Source organism: Chaetodon auriga, chromosome 2 (assembly GCF_051107435.1).
Source record: "Chaetodon auriga isolate fChaAug3 chromosome 2, fChaAug3.hap1, whole genome shotgun sequence".
Classification (NCBI taxonomy): Eukaryota; Metazoa; Chordata; class Actinopteri; order Chaetodontiformes; family Chaetodontidae; genus Chaetodon; species Chaetodon auriga.
The window spans coordinates 20,169,530-20,189,793 of NC_135075.1; the positions used below are offsets into that span (position 1 = coordinate 20,169,530).

The 20,264-nt window shown below is 39.9% G+C and overlaps 2 protein-coding genes across 2 annotated transcripts in view; both read right to left on the reverse strand.

Annotated features, from left to right (window-relative positions):
- iars1 (isoleucyl-tRNA synthetase 1) overlaps positions 1-15,001 on the reverse strand; it is a 55,589-nt gene extending 40,588 nt beyond the window's left edge. The window contains exons 1-11 of the mRNA XM_076739800.1: positions 14,926-15,001; positions 14,092-14,215; positions 12,426-12,582; positions 12,217-12,336; positions 11,284-11,366; positions 10,718-10,835; positions 10,449-10,596; positions 5,564-5,651; positions 3,447-3,507; positions 3,113-3,208; positions 791-913 (exon numbers count right to left, since the gene is read on the reverse strand). Coding sequence (XP_076595915.1) covers positions 791-913; positions 3,113-3,208; positions 3,447-3,507; positions 5,564-5,651; positions 10,449-10,596; positions 10,718-10,835; positions 11,284-11,366; positions 12,217-12,336; positions 12,426-12,582; positions 14,092-14,210 — 1,113 coding nt within the window. The 5' untranslated portion in view covers positions 14,211-14,215; positions 14,926-15,001. The remainder of the gene's footprint in view (positions 1-790; positions 914-3,112; positions 3,209-3,446; positions 3,508-5,563; positions 5,652-10,448; positions 10,597-10,717; positions 10,836-11,283; positions 11,367-12,216; positions 12,337-12,425; positions 12,583-14,091; positions 14,216-14,925) is intronic.
- Positions 15,002-16,649: 1,648 nt separating this feature from the next.
- rpl29 (ribosomal protein L29) lies at positions 16,650-19,430 on the reverse strand. Its single transcript, XM_076743111.1, has 4 exons — positions 19,381-19,430; positions 18,844-18,896; positions 18,580-18,644; positions 16,650-16,822 (listed from the first exon to the last, which is right to left on the reverse strand). The coding sequence occupies exons 2-4, from the start codon at positions 18,878-18,880 to the stop codon at positions 16,730-16,732; spliced, it is 195 nt and encodes a 64-aa protein (XP_076599226.1). The 5' UTR covers positions 18,881-18,896; positions 19,381-19,430; the 3' UTR covers positions 16,650-16,729.
- Between the last annotated feature and the right edge of the window lie 834 nt (positions 19,431-20,264).

Genomic DNA, 20,264 nt, shown 5'->3' on the forward strand with positions numbered 1-20,264 from the left:
AACAGCTGCTCTCTCAGTTTCTCTTGCTCGTGTTGCGACTGACGCTCCCTCAGATCAGCTGTGAGTTTTTATATGGCAATAAAGAATGTCTCAGACAGTCTTGAAACTCACGCTTGGATTTAACATATTTCAAAAGTGAACTATGACAGACTTTGAGTGAACTGTGGCTGCATGCTCTTTATTAGCTAACGCTGTACTGTTAGTGGCCAGGCGGGTCAAATCCACTCCCAGGCCTTTGCACAAGGATGTGAAATAGTGATCAGATCATGCATGGCTGTTATTTTGTGCTCACTCACTTCGGATGGTAGTGAAGTTGGGTGTGACAGGGAGGAAGAGGGCACCCAGTGCACTGGTAAACAGTGATAATGTGCTTTGGCAGCAGGTTTTGCTACATAACTTTGTAGAAGCGTTTGGACGTGGGTTCCCTTTACTCCCGTCCCATAAATAAACAAGTCATGTTTCTAATAATTTATTTGGAAAAATCTTAAAAAATAATTATTATTCTCATTTCAGTTGCCACGTAACTCATTTCTAAAAAGCACTAAAAACTGGACCAAGAGGAAGGAGCACATTTCAGCACAACTGCTGAGAATGAAAGAGGGAAAAGTCATTACAGAAAGATGTATTTTCAGATATAAAGAGAGGAAAAAGAGAGGAATAGGAGAGTGGGTGACCAGAATGCTAAATTAAACCAGCCATTTATCCCGTGTATCACACCAGTGACTCTCACTTGGGGTTGAATGCCTGAAATGTCTGCTCGCCTAATCTACATGTATGATGTGTCACTCACTTTGACATACTGTCCCGCAAAGTCAGTGACCTCTGAAGTGAAGCAGCCTGAGGCGTCGACGGGGCAGATAGGAACCTGGTCCCTCTGGATGATGTTGAATTCCATGCACACCCTGTAATCATCCTGCAGAGGGAATAATACACAGTTTACAGGGTGCAGTGGGTGCAGGTCCTATTGATATTTATTCCTAATGCAATTCACAGCAAAAAAACCAAAACATTTTAACCACAGCTGAAATCGATTAATCAATTAGTTGACTGACAGAACGTTGATTGCTAATCCATTAATCATTTCACCTTTTAAGGACACATGCCCAAAGAAATTACTGGTTCAAGTTTCTCATTTATAAATACTTTTATTAGTCATCTATGATAGTAAACATAATCCCTCTTGGCTAGCCAGTTTCACTAGTTTAGAGATATGTTATGACTCTGTATTAAATTCCTGTTGAGCTGGATACTTCTTGCAGCGTGGAAACAAGCATTGCTGGTATGTGACAGCTATGCATGAAAGATCTGAGTCCTGTCCAGCTGTAGATGTATTTTGTATTCAAACACCCTGTCGAGATCCAAGATGGATGGCTCACAGGGTCATTTCACATCTAGTCATAACAACATTACATTTGAAAAATGTACTTCAGAGACACATTTCTTCTCACTGTATATCTTTAGAGCGCATGTATTTGTGTTTCAGATTTTCACCAAGTAATCAATGTGAATTTGATCACTAAATAACACAACTGCTACTTGAAAAAATCTAAAATTTAAAAGCAAATGGAAGTGAGATGTTGATGTGGAGTGTTTACTTAACGGCCCCACAGGGACTGGGCTCCAGAGAGACTGTGTGTGTCCACAGCTGGCTACAGCCACAGGGGCATCCATCTGCCCTTGACAAGGGTATCTAACTTATTAGCATTGACCCAATACCTTTGATAGCACTGCAACATTGGCTTCTAGATTGTAGGAATACCTTGATACTACAGCATTCAATACAAGTGTTTCATTAAATTCTCTTCAATAAGTACACAAAGAAACATGGTACCTATGAGAGGCTGAGAGCATTTCAAATGGTCACATGTGAGACACAATTCTACATTATTGAACACATAATCATGATAAGGCAACAAGATGAAAGGTATTACAAGATTCTTAATTAAATGGGTCATAATTCTCAAGTGAGTCCTGAATTGTTTCAGAAAACGTGTTGGTCCTGAGCTCAAATTTTGAACGACTAAATGTATTAATGCTTAATAAAACACGTATTTAGGATGTACTTCTGCCCTTTGCCCTCTTGTAGAGTGAGACTTACAGTATAAATATACAATATATACACCAATGTCTGCATGCGTTAACCGCAGTAAACAGAAGCTACTCTTACAATGTCTACAGGCACTCAAAGCAATGCAACTAGAGAAAGTGCAAGCAATGGCAACACGAATAAAAAACTCCTCTACAAATTCAGAAAACATGAGGAAACAGAACATAATGGAATTAACTTATAACACTAAAGGGAATGCCTCCAGTTGGGACATGAAGGACGAAGCATTTCTGGATGCACTGTTTTTACTACAATTTTTTCCTCCAGAACTCGCTCACTTTCCCAAATCACTCAAGGAAAGGGAGTACATTTCTAATTAAAAAGGAGGAGGGAGGGCGTAGTGAGCCCAACGGAGGCAGGTGGAGCCCAGAGACAGTGACAGACGGCGGCAGGATCAGGGCTGCACACAGGACTCCATCTTCCCCCTCCACACTCTCAGCCACCACAGTAACCTATACCTGTGCAGGCCTGCACTTCAAAAGAGCTTTGTGTATGTCTTATACTCTGTTAGCCTCTGTCTTATCTTAATCTTTAAAAGTCTCAGTTGTTGTGGGTCCAGGCCTCTACCTAAGACTCTGATAAACTGTCAATGTACATCCATTACTCATCAGGATTTGAAAACACTTGCTATTAGGTGCTAATTTCCCACCTCTTGCAGCCATGTGCTCTTGGTAAACTGCACTGGTAATGCTGAAACAATTAGTCGATTAACTAATTACAGACAATTAGAGAGTGATGCATTAAGTTAAAATGCTAAAGATTTACTGATCTGTGCTTCTCAAATGCGAGAATAGGCTCTTCTCTGCTTCAAATCAATGTAACTTGAATGTCTTTGGGTTTCTTGGGGTCATACTGAGAACTGCAATTGTTATTTTTTGCTGAGATTTTATAAACCAAAAGATAAGTCTCTGGATGAAAAAACTTAATAACAGATTGATAATAGTAGTCAAGGCCACTATGTAACAAGGTAACGCTGTGGAAAAAGCAAGAAAACAGCTCACTCACAGCTCCAAAGTAAGGTGCCTGGTGGACCACTCCTGTACCATCTTCCTCCTTGACGTAGTTATCCATCACCACCTGGAAGGCTCCTTTCTCCCCACACTGAAATGAAATGAGGATGAGGAGAATTAGATGAAGGGGGGGGCGAGTGGCGAAGAAGCCAAACAAATAGAGCCACAGATAGTAAGAGAAAGATTAAGAGACAGATTTAGAGAACATAAGATGAGATGCCAATTTGTGGTCAGACAGGTAATTTAAGTGAGACATAGGTCTGTCTTCACTTTGTGACAAACAATACATAAAACTGCGAAACAGCCAGGAACAAGAAGAGCCTACAAACCTTGGCAAAGTACTGGAAAAGAGGCTTGTATTTTTTCCCTTTCAGCGTCTTTCCAGGAAATCTATAACACATAAAACACAAAGTCATTGATTCAAAATCTGTAATTTATCTTCCATGTCCCTGACAAAGCTGCAGAAAACTTAGAGGCAAGACTTCAAATACAGAAAACACTGAGCAAAAACGTGCCTTTACCAACTATTTGTCATGCGAGCATTTGCAATTTAGGACACACAAGAACAGCTTATGGATGATGGAAATTTGGTGTCAAGCAATCCTCCCAATGATAGCAGAGATATTTCATTCAAAGCCACTGATGTCAGCCTCGCGGTGGTGTTAGAGTAAAGTCAGTAAGTCATCCTCTGGAAACCACGAACGTCTGAAAAGAATTTCATACCAATCCATCCAGTAGTTGTTGAGTCACTGTTATATTGTTTCTCCTAGAATGATGATGCGAGCGTGGCTAAAAATCATTATATCATCTTTGCATTCAGAGTCACTTCTCTCTTCAAAAGAAATATTAAATAAATATTAAATACTACTTAAGTTAGTAAAGAATAATCGTTCTTGTTTGTGAGGATGCACGTACAATACTTATCTGGGGCTTAGTGTATCAATAATAAGCAGTTTGCTCTGCATTTCTGAATTTTCTTATGAAAACTACTTTTGGGAAAGAATGAGAGTAAGTGTCATATTAATGTTTCGATGCAGCATTTACATAATTTGATTTTATTTAGTTTGTTTTTTGTGGAAGAAGCTCAGACTTCATATGACCTCACTCTTGCGTTAAACTGGTATACTGAGGAAAATTGACAGTTATCATAACATGTCCATTTGTGTATCTCGGTCATTGTACCCGATAATGATTTTTGGACATGGTTATCATACCATGAAACTCTCTGACCCTAACTCCCCCTTCTGAAACCAAACTTACACCCCCACGTAACCAAAAGCTAGCCCGAACAGCTTCAATCAACCATAGAATGTAAGAAAAATGAGGATTTCTCGGCTGTGATACGATTCCTCCTTGAGTGTTACCATTTTTTGATGTTTTTCTCTGGTAAGGACAACTGCCTGAGGATCTCTACAGATCTCAATTTATGCTTTAAGTTTGTGTTGGCAGTCAGTCATGATACACAGTTTTTGTAATTATCATTCAAATAAAGATGTCTCTGGCCGTGTAGACGAGCACTTTGTCCTTGTAGAAGACAAGGTTTCTGCCGGTAAAGACATTTTTCAACATGCCTTCTTTACTGGCAGCTAATTTGTCCAGTATATGAGATGAGTGGGTATAAATCCTGCTTGGAAATGTGCTCCATCAGGTTTCAGTACATTATGTATCATTCATTCACTCAGGCGATCCCTTTATTTCACCGCACATATTTTCTTTTCCTGCTCCGTTCTGCACTTTCCCTTTGTTCCACAGTCATCCACTGAACTGGGAAATTGAGAATTTGATTTGCTTTCTTTCTTTTCTGCATAGAACAACACGCAGCTGGTAAAATACACATCTGCTAATCCTCCTGCGGATAACTTTATCCTCGTCTTTTAACTCTGGAAGACAAGTTGTAGCTCAAAATCATTCACAGTGAATGTGAAACACAAGGACGCTGCTGCCCGCTGAAAGACGGAGACAGATTTGAATTTTCTAAACTTATTAAGGGTGCATGTTTCAGTGCTCCAAGTGCAGAATATTAAGATTATACTCAACACACACCATCACCACCATCACCCATCATCACTTTGTTGAATGGTTTGCTATTGTTACCTTTACGAACTACATCTACTGCAACGTGAACTTTTATTTACTTGGCCTTACAACCCCTATTCCAAAAAAAGTTGCTTTTTAACATTAAATAAAACAGAATGTGATGATTTGCTAATCCTTTTTAAGTCACCCCAAATCACATTAGACTGGATACATTTATGTAACCACCCCAGAGTTCAAGATGAGTCATCAAAATAATTCAGTGTTTCACAGAAAGATAAAAAGGGGGATTCTTTTAGAAAAACACTGAAAAACATTTCTGACACACTTTAGCATTTAACAAACAAAAATGAACATGAACACCAATGAAAACAAAATGAATCAGTCATTTGCAGTATTTAGCAGGACTTACTTGTCCAGGACGGTGTACTCGCTCTCAGACTTGAACAGAGCTCCCAGCCTGGCCTCCATCATGATGTAGGTCTTGTCTGTGGTGTTATCTGGGATATGAGCAGAGAAACACATGAGAATGCATTTGTTGACAAGTGTTTTCACACTTTATTGCCAGGCCCGCATATGGAATAAATCTAGACTTATCATAAAGCCAAGGCTCCTTATATCCAGTGCTGTGCTGCTGTTTCATGGATTAAATGCACTTTAAAGAACAACACATCCCATTTCAGGCTGCATACAGAGCAAAATTAAAGAGCACAGACATAAGATAATTCATGAAAATCCCACCAACTTTAAACACTACAGCACATTTTGTTTTAATTTGCAGCAAATCTCTGAAACATGTCAAATTAAAATTTGCAAAATAATTGTTAAGATGTGAAAAATTGCAGAAATTAATAGAGCTGAACTAACCTTTAATTTAAGACCAGTTAGTTTTTGAAGTTTGTTTACCATTTTGTTTGTTTATTGTCACTTTTATTTGACTTCTTGTGTGTTCCTTGGTTTTTTTTATTTCAGCTCACAGACACATACCAAGAACTGTAACGTCATGGTTGTTATTTGTATAATAATTGTTCCATAATGCAAACATGCATAATGCACGAAACAAAATAACATAACATAAAATATGTAGACACAGCACATGTTCAGGTGAGGCCAAAGAGACACTCGGGGGCAAAGCACTGGCAGAATAAGATTAGAGTATCGGCTGAATAGCATGTAGGGAAAGCTACAGTGGCAACTAAAGATGTTTATGAGACCGACTGTCAATGGCAATAAACAGAAAGGAAGAAACAATAGCGAGCGTTTTCCATCTGGAACATTTATGATGTAGTCTAACAAGGTCAATATGAGGAAAGTCTTCATCACATGACTGTGACATCGCTGAAAACTGACTCTGAACTGAAATGCTTTTCTGTAAAGCTTCAAATCTCACAGGAATGAAGACACTGATCGATGTGATGTGAAATGATTTTGTTTGGGGGGAGGGGGCTCCGGTCATTTTTTAAAGTCTGTCATCTAAATAGCCCCTGCAGAATGACTTATGTCTATTGACCTGAATTTCATGTATGATGAGCAGCAACTTATCAAGCCTGGTTCAAATCAAGGTATCTAATAGCCGTGCTACATGCAAGTCTAAACCTCAAGTCCTGCTTCATAATAATACAGTCAGCCATAAAGTCAAGGTCAGGTAAGGAATCCATCATGTGGCTACAACCATTCAACCTGGAAGCAAGCTTATTGGAAAGTTGCCGCCTCATGTACGATAACTGCCTGACATTTTGGGAAAGTGAACCCTCCTGGAAAACTGTCCGAACGGGGGATTTAGGAAAAATAACAGAGGCTGAGAACAGCATGGACAACGGCAGCGAAGAGGGCAAAAACCAAATGGCCTGACACAAAAAAGAGGGAGAAGGGGGCAGCATCAATAAAAGATGTTTCTTCTCCCTCAGTGGTGTGACAAATGACTGCACAGCTCAGACCTGCTGCCGCTGACAGCCCTCAACTCAAACAGCGACAAAGGCAGCGAGGGTGAGAGACAGACACAAAACGAGACAGACTGACAGAAAATAAGAACAACGAAGGACAAAAACAGGTGGACGTGGAGGCAGAGAGAGCGATAAGAAAACGAGGGGGAACAAAAATTTGGATGGAGATGGAGTGAGAGAGAGGACGGGAGATAAAAAGAGAGACGGAGCTGATACAAAAAAAAGAAAAGAAAAAAAAAAAAAAAACATTCATTGGTATTCCAAGGCGGTCTCCCATGCAGCACAGCACAGGCGGTGCAGTGAGCATGGCAGACTGTGCTTCAACAGTGCCCCCTGCAGGATCACTGCAGCTACGACAGACTGCTGTGAATCTGGGTCATCCTTTTAAAATCCACCAGTTCCTCTCACAGGGAACCAAAAACTACAGCAGGAGGGTAACAGAAAAACACTAGCCACCTCTCTGGAGTATCTTTTTTTATATATTTGAACAAGGACAACACTTTTTTAAGTGACCTGATTTGAGGTTCATCCACATTTCTCAGGTCTGAACCACATACACACGTACATGATAGACACACACAGGCACAAAAGTGCTGGTTTAAGTTACAGTGACAGGCCTTTTATCAGAGAGGACATGATGACGGCGCTCACAGTCATGAAAAAGGCTAATCTCAAGTCATTACAGCTGCGAACACGCTAACCTGGATGAGCTGCAAGGACAAATGTGCTTGAACGAAAATACGGATAAAGTTATATCTGATCTTATCTTAAAGTTAACACTCTTCTGCAGAGTTTGGGTGCTCAACAAGCAGCTTTCACAAGACCACACTCAGAGTTTTGTGGTGAGAGTGCTAACAGCTAAGAAGCTGAAACTGCATCCCCAGGGAGAATTTGCGAAGGAGAGCCTTGCTGCTGCTGCAGAGCTGCAAGCACCAAGGTAAAACTGTTCCAGAGTTTCCTACTCTGCGAGAACAAATGCCTGCTATGAGGCTGGGCCTGCTAGCTTTCAGGACATGAAAAGTAAACAAAAGAAACTGAACATATTTGCTACATCATCTAATGTAGAACCAGCCGATGTGCCTGACAACTCACAACATGAATCATGGAGCTGCAGAGCAAAAACCAAGCAACAGTAAACTGACTCTTACTAAGACTCAGTTCCACTCAAGTCTGACTGGCCCAGACTTGGGAAACCAGCTGCGAGCATCATCATCATCATCATCATCATCATCATCATCATCACTACCATCTGACATCAGACACCTCCATAAAGAGAAGCAGTTCCAGCCATTGCTGGAAGGTTAGTGTGATACGTGTTGAATAATTTAGTATGGCCCTTGAACGATGTTATAAAAATTGAAATGGCCCTTGAAAGGAAAAATATTTCCCTCCCTTGCACTAGAAACACCCTCACTATATCGCAATGCAATTCAAGAGCACCACAAATGATAGTTTCCAAAATGACACCTCTCTCAGTTTCAACAAAATCTGATTATCACCTTAATGAAGGTAAGACTGCAGGTCTGCTGTATTAGACTGTAGTGACAGCAGTGTGATCCTGAAGCACCTTCTTAAATTTGGACGGAACCTAACATGTTGAATTTGCTTTGCTATTCGTTTTGTTTGTTCTTCTTAACTTTTTTGTAATTAAATTTGGTTGTTCTCTTGTGTTTTGTGTATTAAAAGATCTTTCAATTTGAGAGTGATCGCAGGTTTACAAACACTTAAAACATTTTGTGCTGTACCATTAAGGACTCAGCATTTAAAATTGCAAAAAACACTTCAGAGTGCGATCTGTACACATAAACCATTAGCAAAGTTAACACATAACTTTATTTTATGGTCGTTTGTTTAAGTCTGACGGGGCCGTTTTATGTGGGTGAGTTTACAGGCACTTGGAGGACAGATAATGTTTTTAATGAGCCCTCATGAACATCAGCTATGCCTTAGCATCAAGTTACTGCTCAGCGTCTGGTTAGTTGTAGATAAAAACAAATTCCACTCACACGGAGTCCCTTATTTCATCAGCCAACACGCTGCCAAAGGCTAGAAAGTCCACTTACACATTATGCTACAGACGGCCCTTCCTCTGGGTGCAAATTGCCAAGGCAGCAGTCCTCCTCTGTTAATTTGTTCTTGTTTGTTCTTTCTGAATAAAAACACCCATCAGCCAATACTGTGGTCCAGAACGCTAAAACCACAAGGGAAACAGTACTTTCAGTCAGACAACTTTGGCCTTAGGCTATCGCATTTAAGCAACATCGTTCGACAAAACTACCAATCCCGGGAATTCAAATAATCCACAACACAAACATGTTTGTGGGCAACATATGTGAGCAGATAACTCCTTTTTTTTTTTACCCTACAACATAATGAAGAAAGTAGAGACGACAGTAACAAAACAATGGTGGTTCTTGACAATAATCTGAAAGTGTCTTGACCACAGGATAACACTGAGAGCTGCTTCTGCCTGGACAAAACACTTCAGGCCAACAAGCTCTGCAGGGAAGCGTTTAGTCCCAGTCAACACATCAGTGGTTGTTTACATCTGCAACAGTGACCCTGATTTTCAAGAAGCTCAGCTGTTTCAATTGGTAAGCAGGTTTTCGGACAAAATACTTAAAAGTGCATACTTATACATAACCTTGACCTTTCAGGGTGCAGTTGATTTGTTTGATAAAAGGAAACGGCCGAGCTTAACCTGACGTGTAAGACGTTTTGTTACACAGAACCATCTAGGAAGTTGTCATTGGAAACTGTTTAGAAAAGGGCAGGCACTCAAAAAACACTTCACAGGTGATTGGATGAACCATCTGTCGATCGCTATCTACATTGTAGGAGAGCCGAAGACAGTCGGCAGAGGAGCGGAAACATCTTTTCCATCGAGAAAAGCTGACAGTGCTGTTCTTTGCTATGCTAACCTCTTCAGGAGCCGCCTTTGCTGTTTTCAAACAGTCACGCTGTTGTCACGCCTAAACCACGCACACCCATAGCTTTCACTACTCCCTCACAGGCACTGATTTGTCAGGACGACTGCTGCCTCGCAAAGCAGGGACGAGCTAGTCAGGTGGAAAACTACTTGCAAATGGGGGTGAAACAGCTCCAGGAAACACGTCACAAGACAAAAAATAACTATTAAATATCTGAAAACAGTCTCTCATTTAAGTAGCATCGTTATGTCAGTTTGACTGACATCCATTGAAAGTATTATATTATGTCCTGTCGGTTAAACATGTTGACGTCTTGCATACTAACTTCAAAAACTGTGTACCACACAGATTAGCATATATTGTATATAAGTAGCATGTAGTACAGAATTGGGCTCCAGCCCCTCTGTCAAGCTCTGTCTCTCACCTTTGACCTTGACATACAAGAACTCGGGGTTAACACAGAGGGACAGGTTGCTCGGCAGTGTCCAAGGTGTGGTTGTCCAGGCAATCAAAGCCACTTCCTCATTCTCGACCAATGGGAAGTTAATGATCACAGATGGATCCTGAACATCCTGGAGACAAAAATGAAACAAGACATTAAGTCAATGCAATATTGATGTCTAAACAGTACATTTTGTTACTCGTGCTGCATTAGACCAGTCGAGGTGTGAGGGGTCTGTGAGTTGAGCCCACCTTGTAGTTCTGGTGGGACTCAAAGTTGGACAGGGGGGTGTTGCAGGCAGTGGAGAAAGGCATGACTTTGACACCTCGGTACACCAGACCCTTGTCGTAGAGCTGTTTGAACACCCACCTGAATCATTGGGGACACATGAAAAAACGTAAAGAGGGAAGGAGAGACTGCACACAAGAGGACAGACTCCAAACAAGAACGAATTCTGTTTTTTTTTGGCTTTTTTTTTTTAAATTGTACATAGCTTTAAGTGTTTTACTCTAAGCAGACGGTGGTTATTCATTGTCATCTGTGTCCTCCTGTGACCTAAATGTTTAAAGCCTGGCTGGCTGCAAACCAAACGTCCTTCTGGATGCTAATCAAATTTAAGTTGAAGAACTTAATTAAGTTAAGTGAATTAAGTGGAGTAGATCCTTTCAATCCAAAGAACTCTCTGTAGAAAATGACTTTGTGCAACTACTACATCAAATATCGCCCTTACTGAATTCCCTTTATACAAGTAACATACAATGTATGTGTCCTTAAGATAAAACATGTACATATAAGACGGCAAATTTGACTTTCGTACCAGACAGTCTCCATGAACCATGGGTACAGAGTCTTGTAGTCGTTGCTGAAGTCAATCCACCTTCCCATTCGCCTCACTGAAGTCTAGAAACAAACATAACAAATCAAATATTAATAATCATATGTTAAATTCTGCAGGGCATGTCCCTACAAACTATTATCTTTTGCCCCCCCCCACAATATTTCCAAGTGGTGTTACTGTTGGCACCATCGTCACAAAAACAAGCGGATTGCTTTCCATTTTCCTCGGAGCCCAGCAGCTAAAAACAACACAGGACACACTTTTTGTTCCCAAATTTCCATGAAGAAACGATCAACACCACTTTGGAAATGAGAGAGAGGAGAGAAGCAAGTACACTGAAGGGGGAAAGTGAAAATGACATTATTCTATACGGAGTAATAACACAGTTTGAACATTGCTTCACACAAACAAGAAACTACAGCAGGGAACGGCATCGAGGTGGAGTGGGGAGTAGAAGAAAATATGAGGAGAAAAAGCACGAGTTCAATTATTTAGTCAGTAATGGAGACATGAAAGCAGATGGAAACGTGCCAGGCTGACTCGATAGCCCATCAACCTTCATTTCCAGGGATACCGTACCTGGTGGCAGCAGAATTACATTACAAACATAGTGAAAGCAAGGGACCAATCTAAATACAGATGATGTCGTTATTCTATAATCATTACATTGTGCAATCAACATTTACACCATACTGATAAGTTAAATCAAAATTACGAGATATTCACCGACCATATAAACAACACACAAACTGCACATGTGAGATACACGTATGACGTAGCCTCAATGTGGATTAGACCAGGGTCAATGTACTGCTCTGAGGCAGACATGCATCAACAAAAAAACAAACTGGTCATACAGGTATGGTACAAAATGATCTCACACTGAAATACCATCATGTGCTCCACGCTCACCTCCCACTCGTTTGAGTATCTCATGACAATGTTTCTGCACTGCTTGTTGTACTCAGCGATGCCCATCTTGGCCACATCTTCAGGCCCTTTGATCCCCAAGGTCTTATCAATCTCATACTCCTGCAAAAACACACAAAGCATGAGACACATGAATCTGGAAATCTTTTACTTTCAGTAAAATTTTAACAGCATTCGGGACAGACTCTTACCACAGGCAGGCCGTGACAGTCCCAGCCAAAGCGCCGCTCGACATGGAAACCACTCTGGTGGGCAAATCGAGTGACAATGTCCTTGATGGTACCGGCCAGGATGTGTCCATAGTGGGGTAAACCCGTGGCAAAAGGAGGACCATCGTAGAAGGTGTACCTGGTTGGAAAATGGGTAACAAATTCTTTTAATAGGTCTCAACAGTATTTTCTCACTGATAAAAAACACTGATCATATTTCAAGCAACATTAAATGCAATAAGGAGAAATATGCATAAACTTATGGCTCTCCAAACATGACTGACTTATTTAGTGGTATAAATAATTATTAAGGCAAAACAATGCCAGTTATGTTAATCACCTTCAAAATGAGCATAATATGACCTTAGCATGTGGCTTGAACTTTGCTTTAGCTGCAAGGATGTGCCTGTGATCCATTATGCTGGATGATATTTAACAATTCTTAAATGTATAAACAAACAAAATTAACTAAAGCAAGTCATTTGGCATTTTCAAAGCCATTCTCTGAAGCTACGATGGATTCTATATTCTGTTGGTGTTCAGAGGCTGCGGTGCGAACCTTCTGTAATAGCCACGCAGTGTTATATACAGTAATAAAGTCAATGAAGTCTCAAAGTTAAAAAGCAAAGCTCTCAATAGCTCTCAATATACACACCTGAACAACGAACATTGAGAATATGGTAGAACAGTAACAGCGGTGAGGGCCACAGACTCACCCAGGAACTGATATCTGGCCAGTTTGTTTGTGTTTACCATATGAAGTTCACTGTTTCTTTTTTGTTGACACTGTCACAGGTATTGGGTTGATTCTATGATCTTTTCAGAGACAGTCTCCAGGCAGCGGTATTAAGCCAGTATTTTGTTAAATATCTGTTAGTCAGTGTTGGTGTGGGTCTGCTTGTGACCAAAGTTCCTCTGAACTGCTGTGGCTTTGCTTTGTTTAATCTTTTGTTCCCTTCAAAGGAAAAAAAATCTAGATAAACTGCCATGAAAGTTAATTACTGTATAAATCCTATAGTTTCAACTTAAATAAGAGGCACAGATTTCAATATTCTTATGTATTTTCACTATCATTGAAGCCCTTATGACACAAAGATGTCATTATGTTTTCCCACACTTTCCCTATTTATTGTGATTAATTTACTTGACTTGAAAAAAAAAAACAGGATTTTCTTATTACCTAAGACTGACTTGAAGCATGATTGCATTGCTATTAACGCATTAAAGGGATTCCAACGGTCTTTGTTTCTTACTGCATGTTTTCATGTGATGGTCCAGTACTGACACTCACTGAGATCATATTATGTCACTATGCAATGGAGTCTGACAACTGGTTAGCCAGGAAATGCAACTTCTTCACTTGGCAGTGCAACAGCTGGATCGACAATCAGTAAACCACTACCAGCATTTACGGTTTCAACAACTAGTTTAACAAGTACATTGAAAGGAGCCTTGTTGGCGTGACGGTATCTCCAATTTCATATTTCATCCCAAAGCAAAAACATCTCAGACAAAGCCAAATTCATTTCACCTGTCTTGACTGCAAAGTTACTTTACAAAATTACGAACTCATCTTACACTTCAACACTTCGATTTTTAGCGTTGCTTTGTAAATGAATAATAAAAAAGCAGAAGGAGCTGGATTTACTTGGGCCTGTTCTTGGACTGTTTGAGACACTCCTGGAAGCAGTCCTTTTCTTGCCACAGCTGCATGATCTTCTCCTCCTCAGAGGGAAAGTTGATGGACTCAGGGACTGGCTCCACCATGGTGTCTGCCAAAACACAGAAATAAAACTGTAAATCAACAGACTTGTGGAGCAGGAAGACGAGAAAATAAAGTGTACATGTGACGAAGATGGCATGATAAATCTTCTGCTTTTACTCATCTAGGGCTATGATGTCAAAGCGTTGCCCATTAACAACAACTAAACTAAGATTAACTAAATCTCACTTCAGCACACATTCACTGAGCCACAACTACTTCACGTTCCGGTCAAGTTAAATTATAAATTATACCTACATTATATGTAAGAGTAGGCATGTGTCTTGCTCAGTGGACGTCTTTCACCCTCCTTACATCACTTTGTATGTTACTAGTAGCCAAACTGTCAAAACATGTCAGTTGTCGATAGTTTGTTAACATAACATACGGTCCCTTTTAACATTTAAAGTGCTAAAGTCAAGCCTGTCTAAAATAGCATTTCCACGTCGAACAAGCAACCGCAGAAACTTTGCCCAAACTCGTTACTTATATCCAATAACTCACTTTTCCGCAGCAGTCCGTCCACAAAAATGACGACTCCTTGTTGTTAGCTAGCAGGCTAAGCTCAACGCTTTAGCTAGTTAGCTTCTAGCTTAACAGACTATAAAGTTTGTTAAACGCAGCGTTTGAACGCTCACATATAGCAGCAGATGTACAGCGAGGTGTGACTGCAATCAAATCTTTACGGTGTGATTACTGAGTTTGAATGGATATACTCACATGTTGTCTGCCCCCGGCTGCCGACACGAGAAATGATGCAAGCTGAAGTCAGCGTGAGCGGAAGTGACGACGAACGCACACTGATTTGTTGCATAAAAATACAATGCAGACGTTTAAATCTGGGTGACCGTCAAAATAAGAGACAGGAAGACGTTTAGCATACGTTTGAGTGACAAGGATATTGCTGCTTCCTCCAAGATATAACTTATTTGAAATAGCAGAGAAACAGCACACATAAGAATCACTCAAACACTCCTTGATAGCCGTGAAAGGTTTCTGTCACACATGGAGACTGTGCTGCCAAACTTCACATTATTATTTATCTATTCATTATCTAATTTTGTATATTTATTTCAATGTAACCGTTTTTATTTCAGTGTCATTTTACAGTATTTTGGTTCTATTCAACTTATTCTGAAATACAAGTCGTTAAGTGGTCGTTTGTTTGATTTTTATTTTTATTTCTTTTTTCAATCAAGGGTAATTTTCACTGAGTACTTTTAGTTGCTCCATTAGAACTGTTATCTGTCACTGTATTATATGAGTTAAATATACAGTACATGTACAAAGAGAATATGGAGAAAACTGCAAAGTGAGATTAAGAGGAAACCAAGCTTAAATGCAACCACAGTTCATCAATCCACATTCATTATTTATGTTTTAAGTTTGTGCTTCATCAGCATTTCCTATGCAATACGGTCTTAATCTAATGTTATTTCTACAGCCCTTGTATTTTTTATTGTGCTCACTTCTTATTAGTCTCTAATTGTGATGCATATTACAGAGAAGCTTAATTTTTCCAAGGCTACGGATGAGAGAAATCACAACTGCTTTAATAAAGATAAATGTTGCACTCCGCCAAGGACGCCTTTTTAATCCCACTTTTGTACGCGGTAGTATAATCTTTTCTCTTCATTTTTTATCGTCTTAGCCTCTATATCTATGAGAATAGTGAGGCTATTTGAGGACCGAAAAGTTTTAAAGATAACTCAAATGAATGAGGGATGTCTTTTCATGCCAGATTCTGACAGAAAACCCCAGTAATGCTGATGAGGAAGGTGGACACTTTCTGTGGGACCAATGGTGGAGTGTGCAATTAACCAGTAGATCAGTACTCCAAGTATGGAAACTCATTAAGTCTAGCAAGATTTCAAAAAGCATTAGACCAATCACTGTATTTTGGGTTATCTGGCCAGTCAGACCTAATTTTAGGTTAAGACAATGCAGGTAGGGAGAGTGGACATTTTCAGTGACAGCTGAATGTATCAAGTACACTCAGAAAAAGGTGGAAAATAAACGGACATCTGAGGACGTTGGAGAAATTATACACTCTCCCCTTAAGTCTTTTCATAGCTCTCTCCTGGATCAGTAGTGGTGCTCAAGCAGATATGTTATTTTGCATTTAATATACTATGCAAGTCTGACAGCCTGAGGTTTGGAAAACAAATCTCACTTATCTAACTTTATTAAGATTTAACTGCCTTTCTGAAACCAGCTTGGTTGATGGAAAGTTTATTTCCATCACATGTTTTAAAGGTGTTATTTGACACTCAGCTGCCCTGTGAAATCTTAAAATGTAATCCTTATTCCTGTTTGTGATTTTGATGAATGAACCATGATAGTCAACATCACCTTGGATGAAATCCCAGGCACCAAAGTGTCAAGTGATTTTTTTCCATTTGATCAGTACGGGGAAGTTACAATAAAATGAAAAATATCTGATGTTGGTTTGTTAACAAAGCATAGCTTTATTGTGAGGGTGGAAACGTAACGCTGACAGACATGGAGGTGACCGCACGGTGGCTTATTTCGCCCGAGCTGCCTTCTGCGCCGCCTTCAAGCCCTTCTTGTTGTGCTTCTTAGCAAAGCGCATGTTCCTCAGGAATTTAGGGTCCACCTGCAGCAAAGAAGGAAAACAAAGAGGTGAGCAGGTGGGATGCAAGTGTGGAGGTGGTGCATTTCCAAGAGCAATTCTTTAAAGCAACAACACAGTAAAGCACAAAAGACAAGGATTCAAGCTTGTTATTCTACCTTAGAGTAGTGAAGTTACATATCTACACATTTGGGGCTCTGGTTTAACAGAATTTAAAAAAAAAAACACTAGATGGTAACAGGACTAACTCACTAGTACCTGGCCAACACAAATCTGAAACATTTGGTTATTGCCACAGTTGAACTTTGACAGTAACAAGTGGCCAAGGGATGACATACATCTATCCACAGACTCGGCAGTCTGTCTCTGGTCATTTCATTCTAAAATTGGTCTCAGAAGTAACAACAATAAAAATAAGCATAGTTCTTTCTCAGACACTCCTGTGACATTGGATACAGTTTGCCTGAAAATAAATCAGTTTTGTAATTGTAAAAGCAATGCTATAGCCTCCACTGACCTAACATTTAACATTTTGACAACAACCAGCTGAAACATCTAAACCTGCCCACACGTTTACACTCTGAGTAAGCCAACCTTCCCATAATACGATGAACCGAAGGGCCAATGATACTTTCAGTGTTTATCATTCTGACTCTAGTCAAAATATCAGCTGCCCATGGAGCAAGAACTTAAAAAGAAATCATGAAAGTCTAAAACCTGCCTTGAAACCAATTCCCATTACCTTGTGATACATGACAAGGTGATGATAGCTTTGGATTAAACAGCAGAGCGGACAGCTCTAAATTACAGTGGCTTGCAAAAGTATTTTGGTCCTATGGACAGATACTCCACTCTGCAACTCCTTCAGGGTTACCTTTGGCCTCTGTACTGCCTCTCTGATTAATGCCCTCCTTGCCCGGGTGGCCCTTTCTTTGACTTCATTTCACTAATTATGTGACTTCTGAAGGTAATTGGCTGTACCAAGGTAGGGAATACATATGCACATGCCAATTTTCAGTTTTTAATTTATTTCACTTGACCAACTTTGACTATTTTGTGCAGATCCATGACATAAAATTCAGATTAAAAAACACTTCAATGACAGATCGTAATGTAACAAAGTAGGTAAAAAGCCAAGGGGGGTGAATACTTCTGCAAGGCACTGTGTCTCTTAAAAACACACTGCTAGTGTAAACATAAGGTGAGGTTTGACGTTTATCTTAAGTGCCTCCTAAAAGTGGGAATACATGTAACGAAGGATCTCCCTCTCGCTCAGTATATTTTTAAAAGGGGAAAAGACGCTTTCTCCAGAGGCTGACTTTCTATTAAATTGTTCTACTCTGCTTTTTTACATGTACATTATTATCTCTGACATGGAAACTGCTAACTAACCCAAACTGGGATAGAGTAGCCTCCTTAAATGTATGCTGGTCTCCACAACTTAGCTTCTTCAGACACAATTTGTACTCTTGGGAAAAATGCCTGTGCTCAACAAACAAGTGCTTGTTGCTAAACTATTAATCCAAATGCTCCGACATACACAAAAATACAGGCTGAGACCTAACATACCTAAATTCAGAAGCTATAAATCAAGAAGTTCACAGCAGAGGAGATGTCTGACTACTGACCTGCTGCAAGTAAACACTTGACTTTGCAGTATGCAGGTTACTGGCACACATGAAAATACTCTGAGTCCCTATGTACCTTATTTCTCAGATTAACTTGGTGTCTCTTGCACATGCAAATACACCATCCAAAAACACAGAACTGACTGTACTTACCCCCTTCAGTGACTCGTAGCGATTAGTTTTGGGCTTCTTGATGCCATTCCTGTGGGCTTTACGAGCTGTTCAGACAAGGAGTGAAACAACACACGTCAATTGACCCATTAGCCAAATCCTTGAAAAGTACACCTAAATAGATTTTTAATGAACACACATGCAAAACTAAGAGCTGACACTTACTGTTAGTTTAAAAGCTTACAATTTTACAGTTAGCACAATGACTAAACTTCAGCATTGGCTAATCATTGCAGTCATACTCACACTGGTTGTGGGTTGTGTGGTTCTTGGACTTGGCCATTTCAACACTGGTTAATCTGAAAAGAAAATAAGATTGCATTAGACAATTTTAAATTAGCATTACTGCTATTTTCACCCACTTGCATGTTAGCTAAGGTATGAGTTGCTAACCGGCAGCCTAGAAAGTTTGTACACTATAAACAGAGCTGCGTTTAAAACAACTTTGTAACGACAGTAGCAGTCACATGTGGACCGTTCATAGTTCATATCGGACTAAAGATTTACACAACTTTATTGAATAACGTAAACTGTTTACTGCTCTGAGAGCATCAGCTGCATGTTAGCTAGCTGACGAGAGGCTAATGTTACTTGGGTTAGCGTTAGCATTTTTCAAACGTAATTTTCGTCTTTTAATGGGCATCACATCTAAAACATACTGCACTGAAAACATGCTCAGTAAAGTATACAATCAAAATCAGATGACATTTATGTGCGGGAACGTAAAATACACGAAGATTGATTAGGATACCAAAAGTCCACCTAGGTGGGAAAACTAGGTACCTGCCACACGAACAGACGACAACCGGAAGAGAAAGAAAATCAAACCGGGTACAAGAGAAGAAGAGTCGGGTCAAGAGAGGAAGCCGGTGGGGAAAGACTGGTCCATATAATGACACTGCCGCCTGTTGGTTGTGTCTGATATGACACGTGCGAGCCCGCAGCTGGCCACATGATGTCACCCTCTGTTAAATGTATGACCGCCATCAGAGGTGAAATCCAGAAACAAACGTTCACGCGTGTTCTGCTTTTCTTTGTGTCTTCATTAGGATAGAAAATGTGGACATGACTTCCTATCTGGACGGTGCATTCACTTGTCTTTCTTCTCCACTAAATTATTTTCTCTGTCTACTTTGTGTATCGTGTTCATTTATTTTATTTTCTGCAGAGGTGGAAAGTCATGCAATTGATTTACTAACCAACTATTTTCTTCTACTTTGTACTTCTTATAACTTCACCACACCTCATATATTTTCTAATCCAGTATTTATTTCACAGCTATGCTTCTTATTTACTTCGCAGACTGTGTATTATTAAAAAAATAAAAATAAAACCCCTATGAACTATCTGACCAGTGTACTGTGTTATCAGCAGCCACTTCTAATTATTCCCAGTTGAATAAGGTCTATGGTTATGCATAAGCAGAAAAGGGTTTCATAATTTGTTCTGTTACATAAATTACTCCTGTTAATGTCTCATCAGCAGTGTAATGTTATCCTCTTCACCTCAAGTGATTACGTGTGGTTCAGACACCATTTGGCATGATTTGTGACGTTTTTCTTTTGGAACAAAAATCATTAGCTTTTGATTATGACAGAGCTTGCATTTGAAATCATGAGCCCCATGAACAAGAAACATGTTTGTGTGGCCTAGTGTTATAGCAAGTA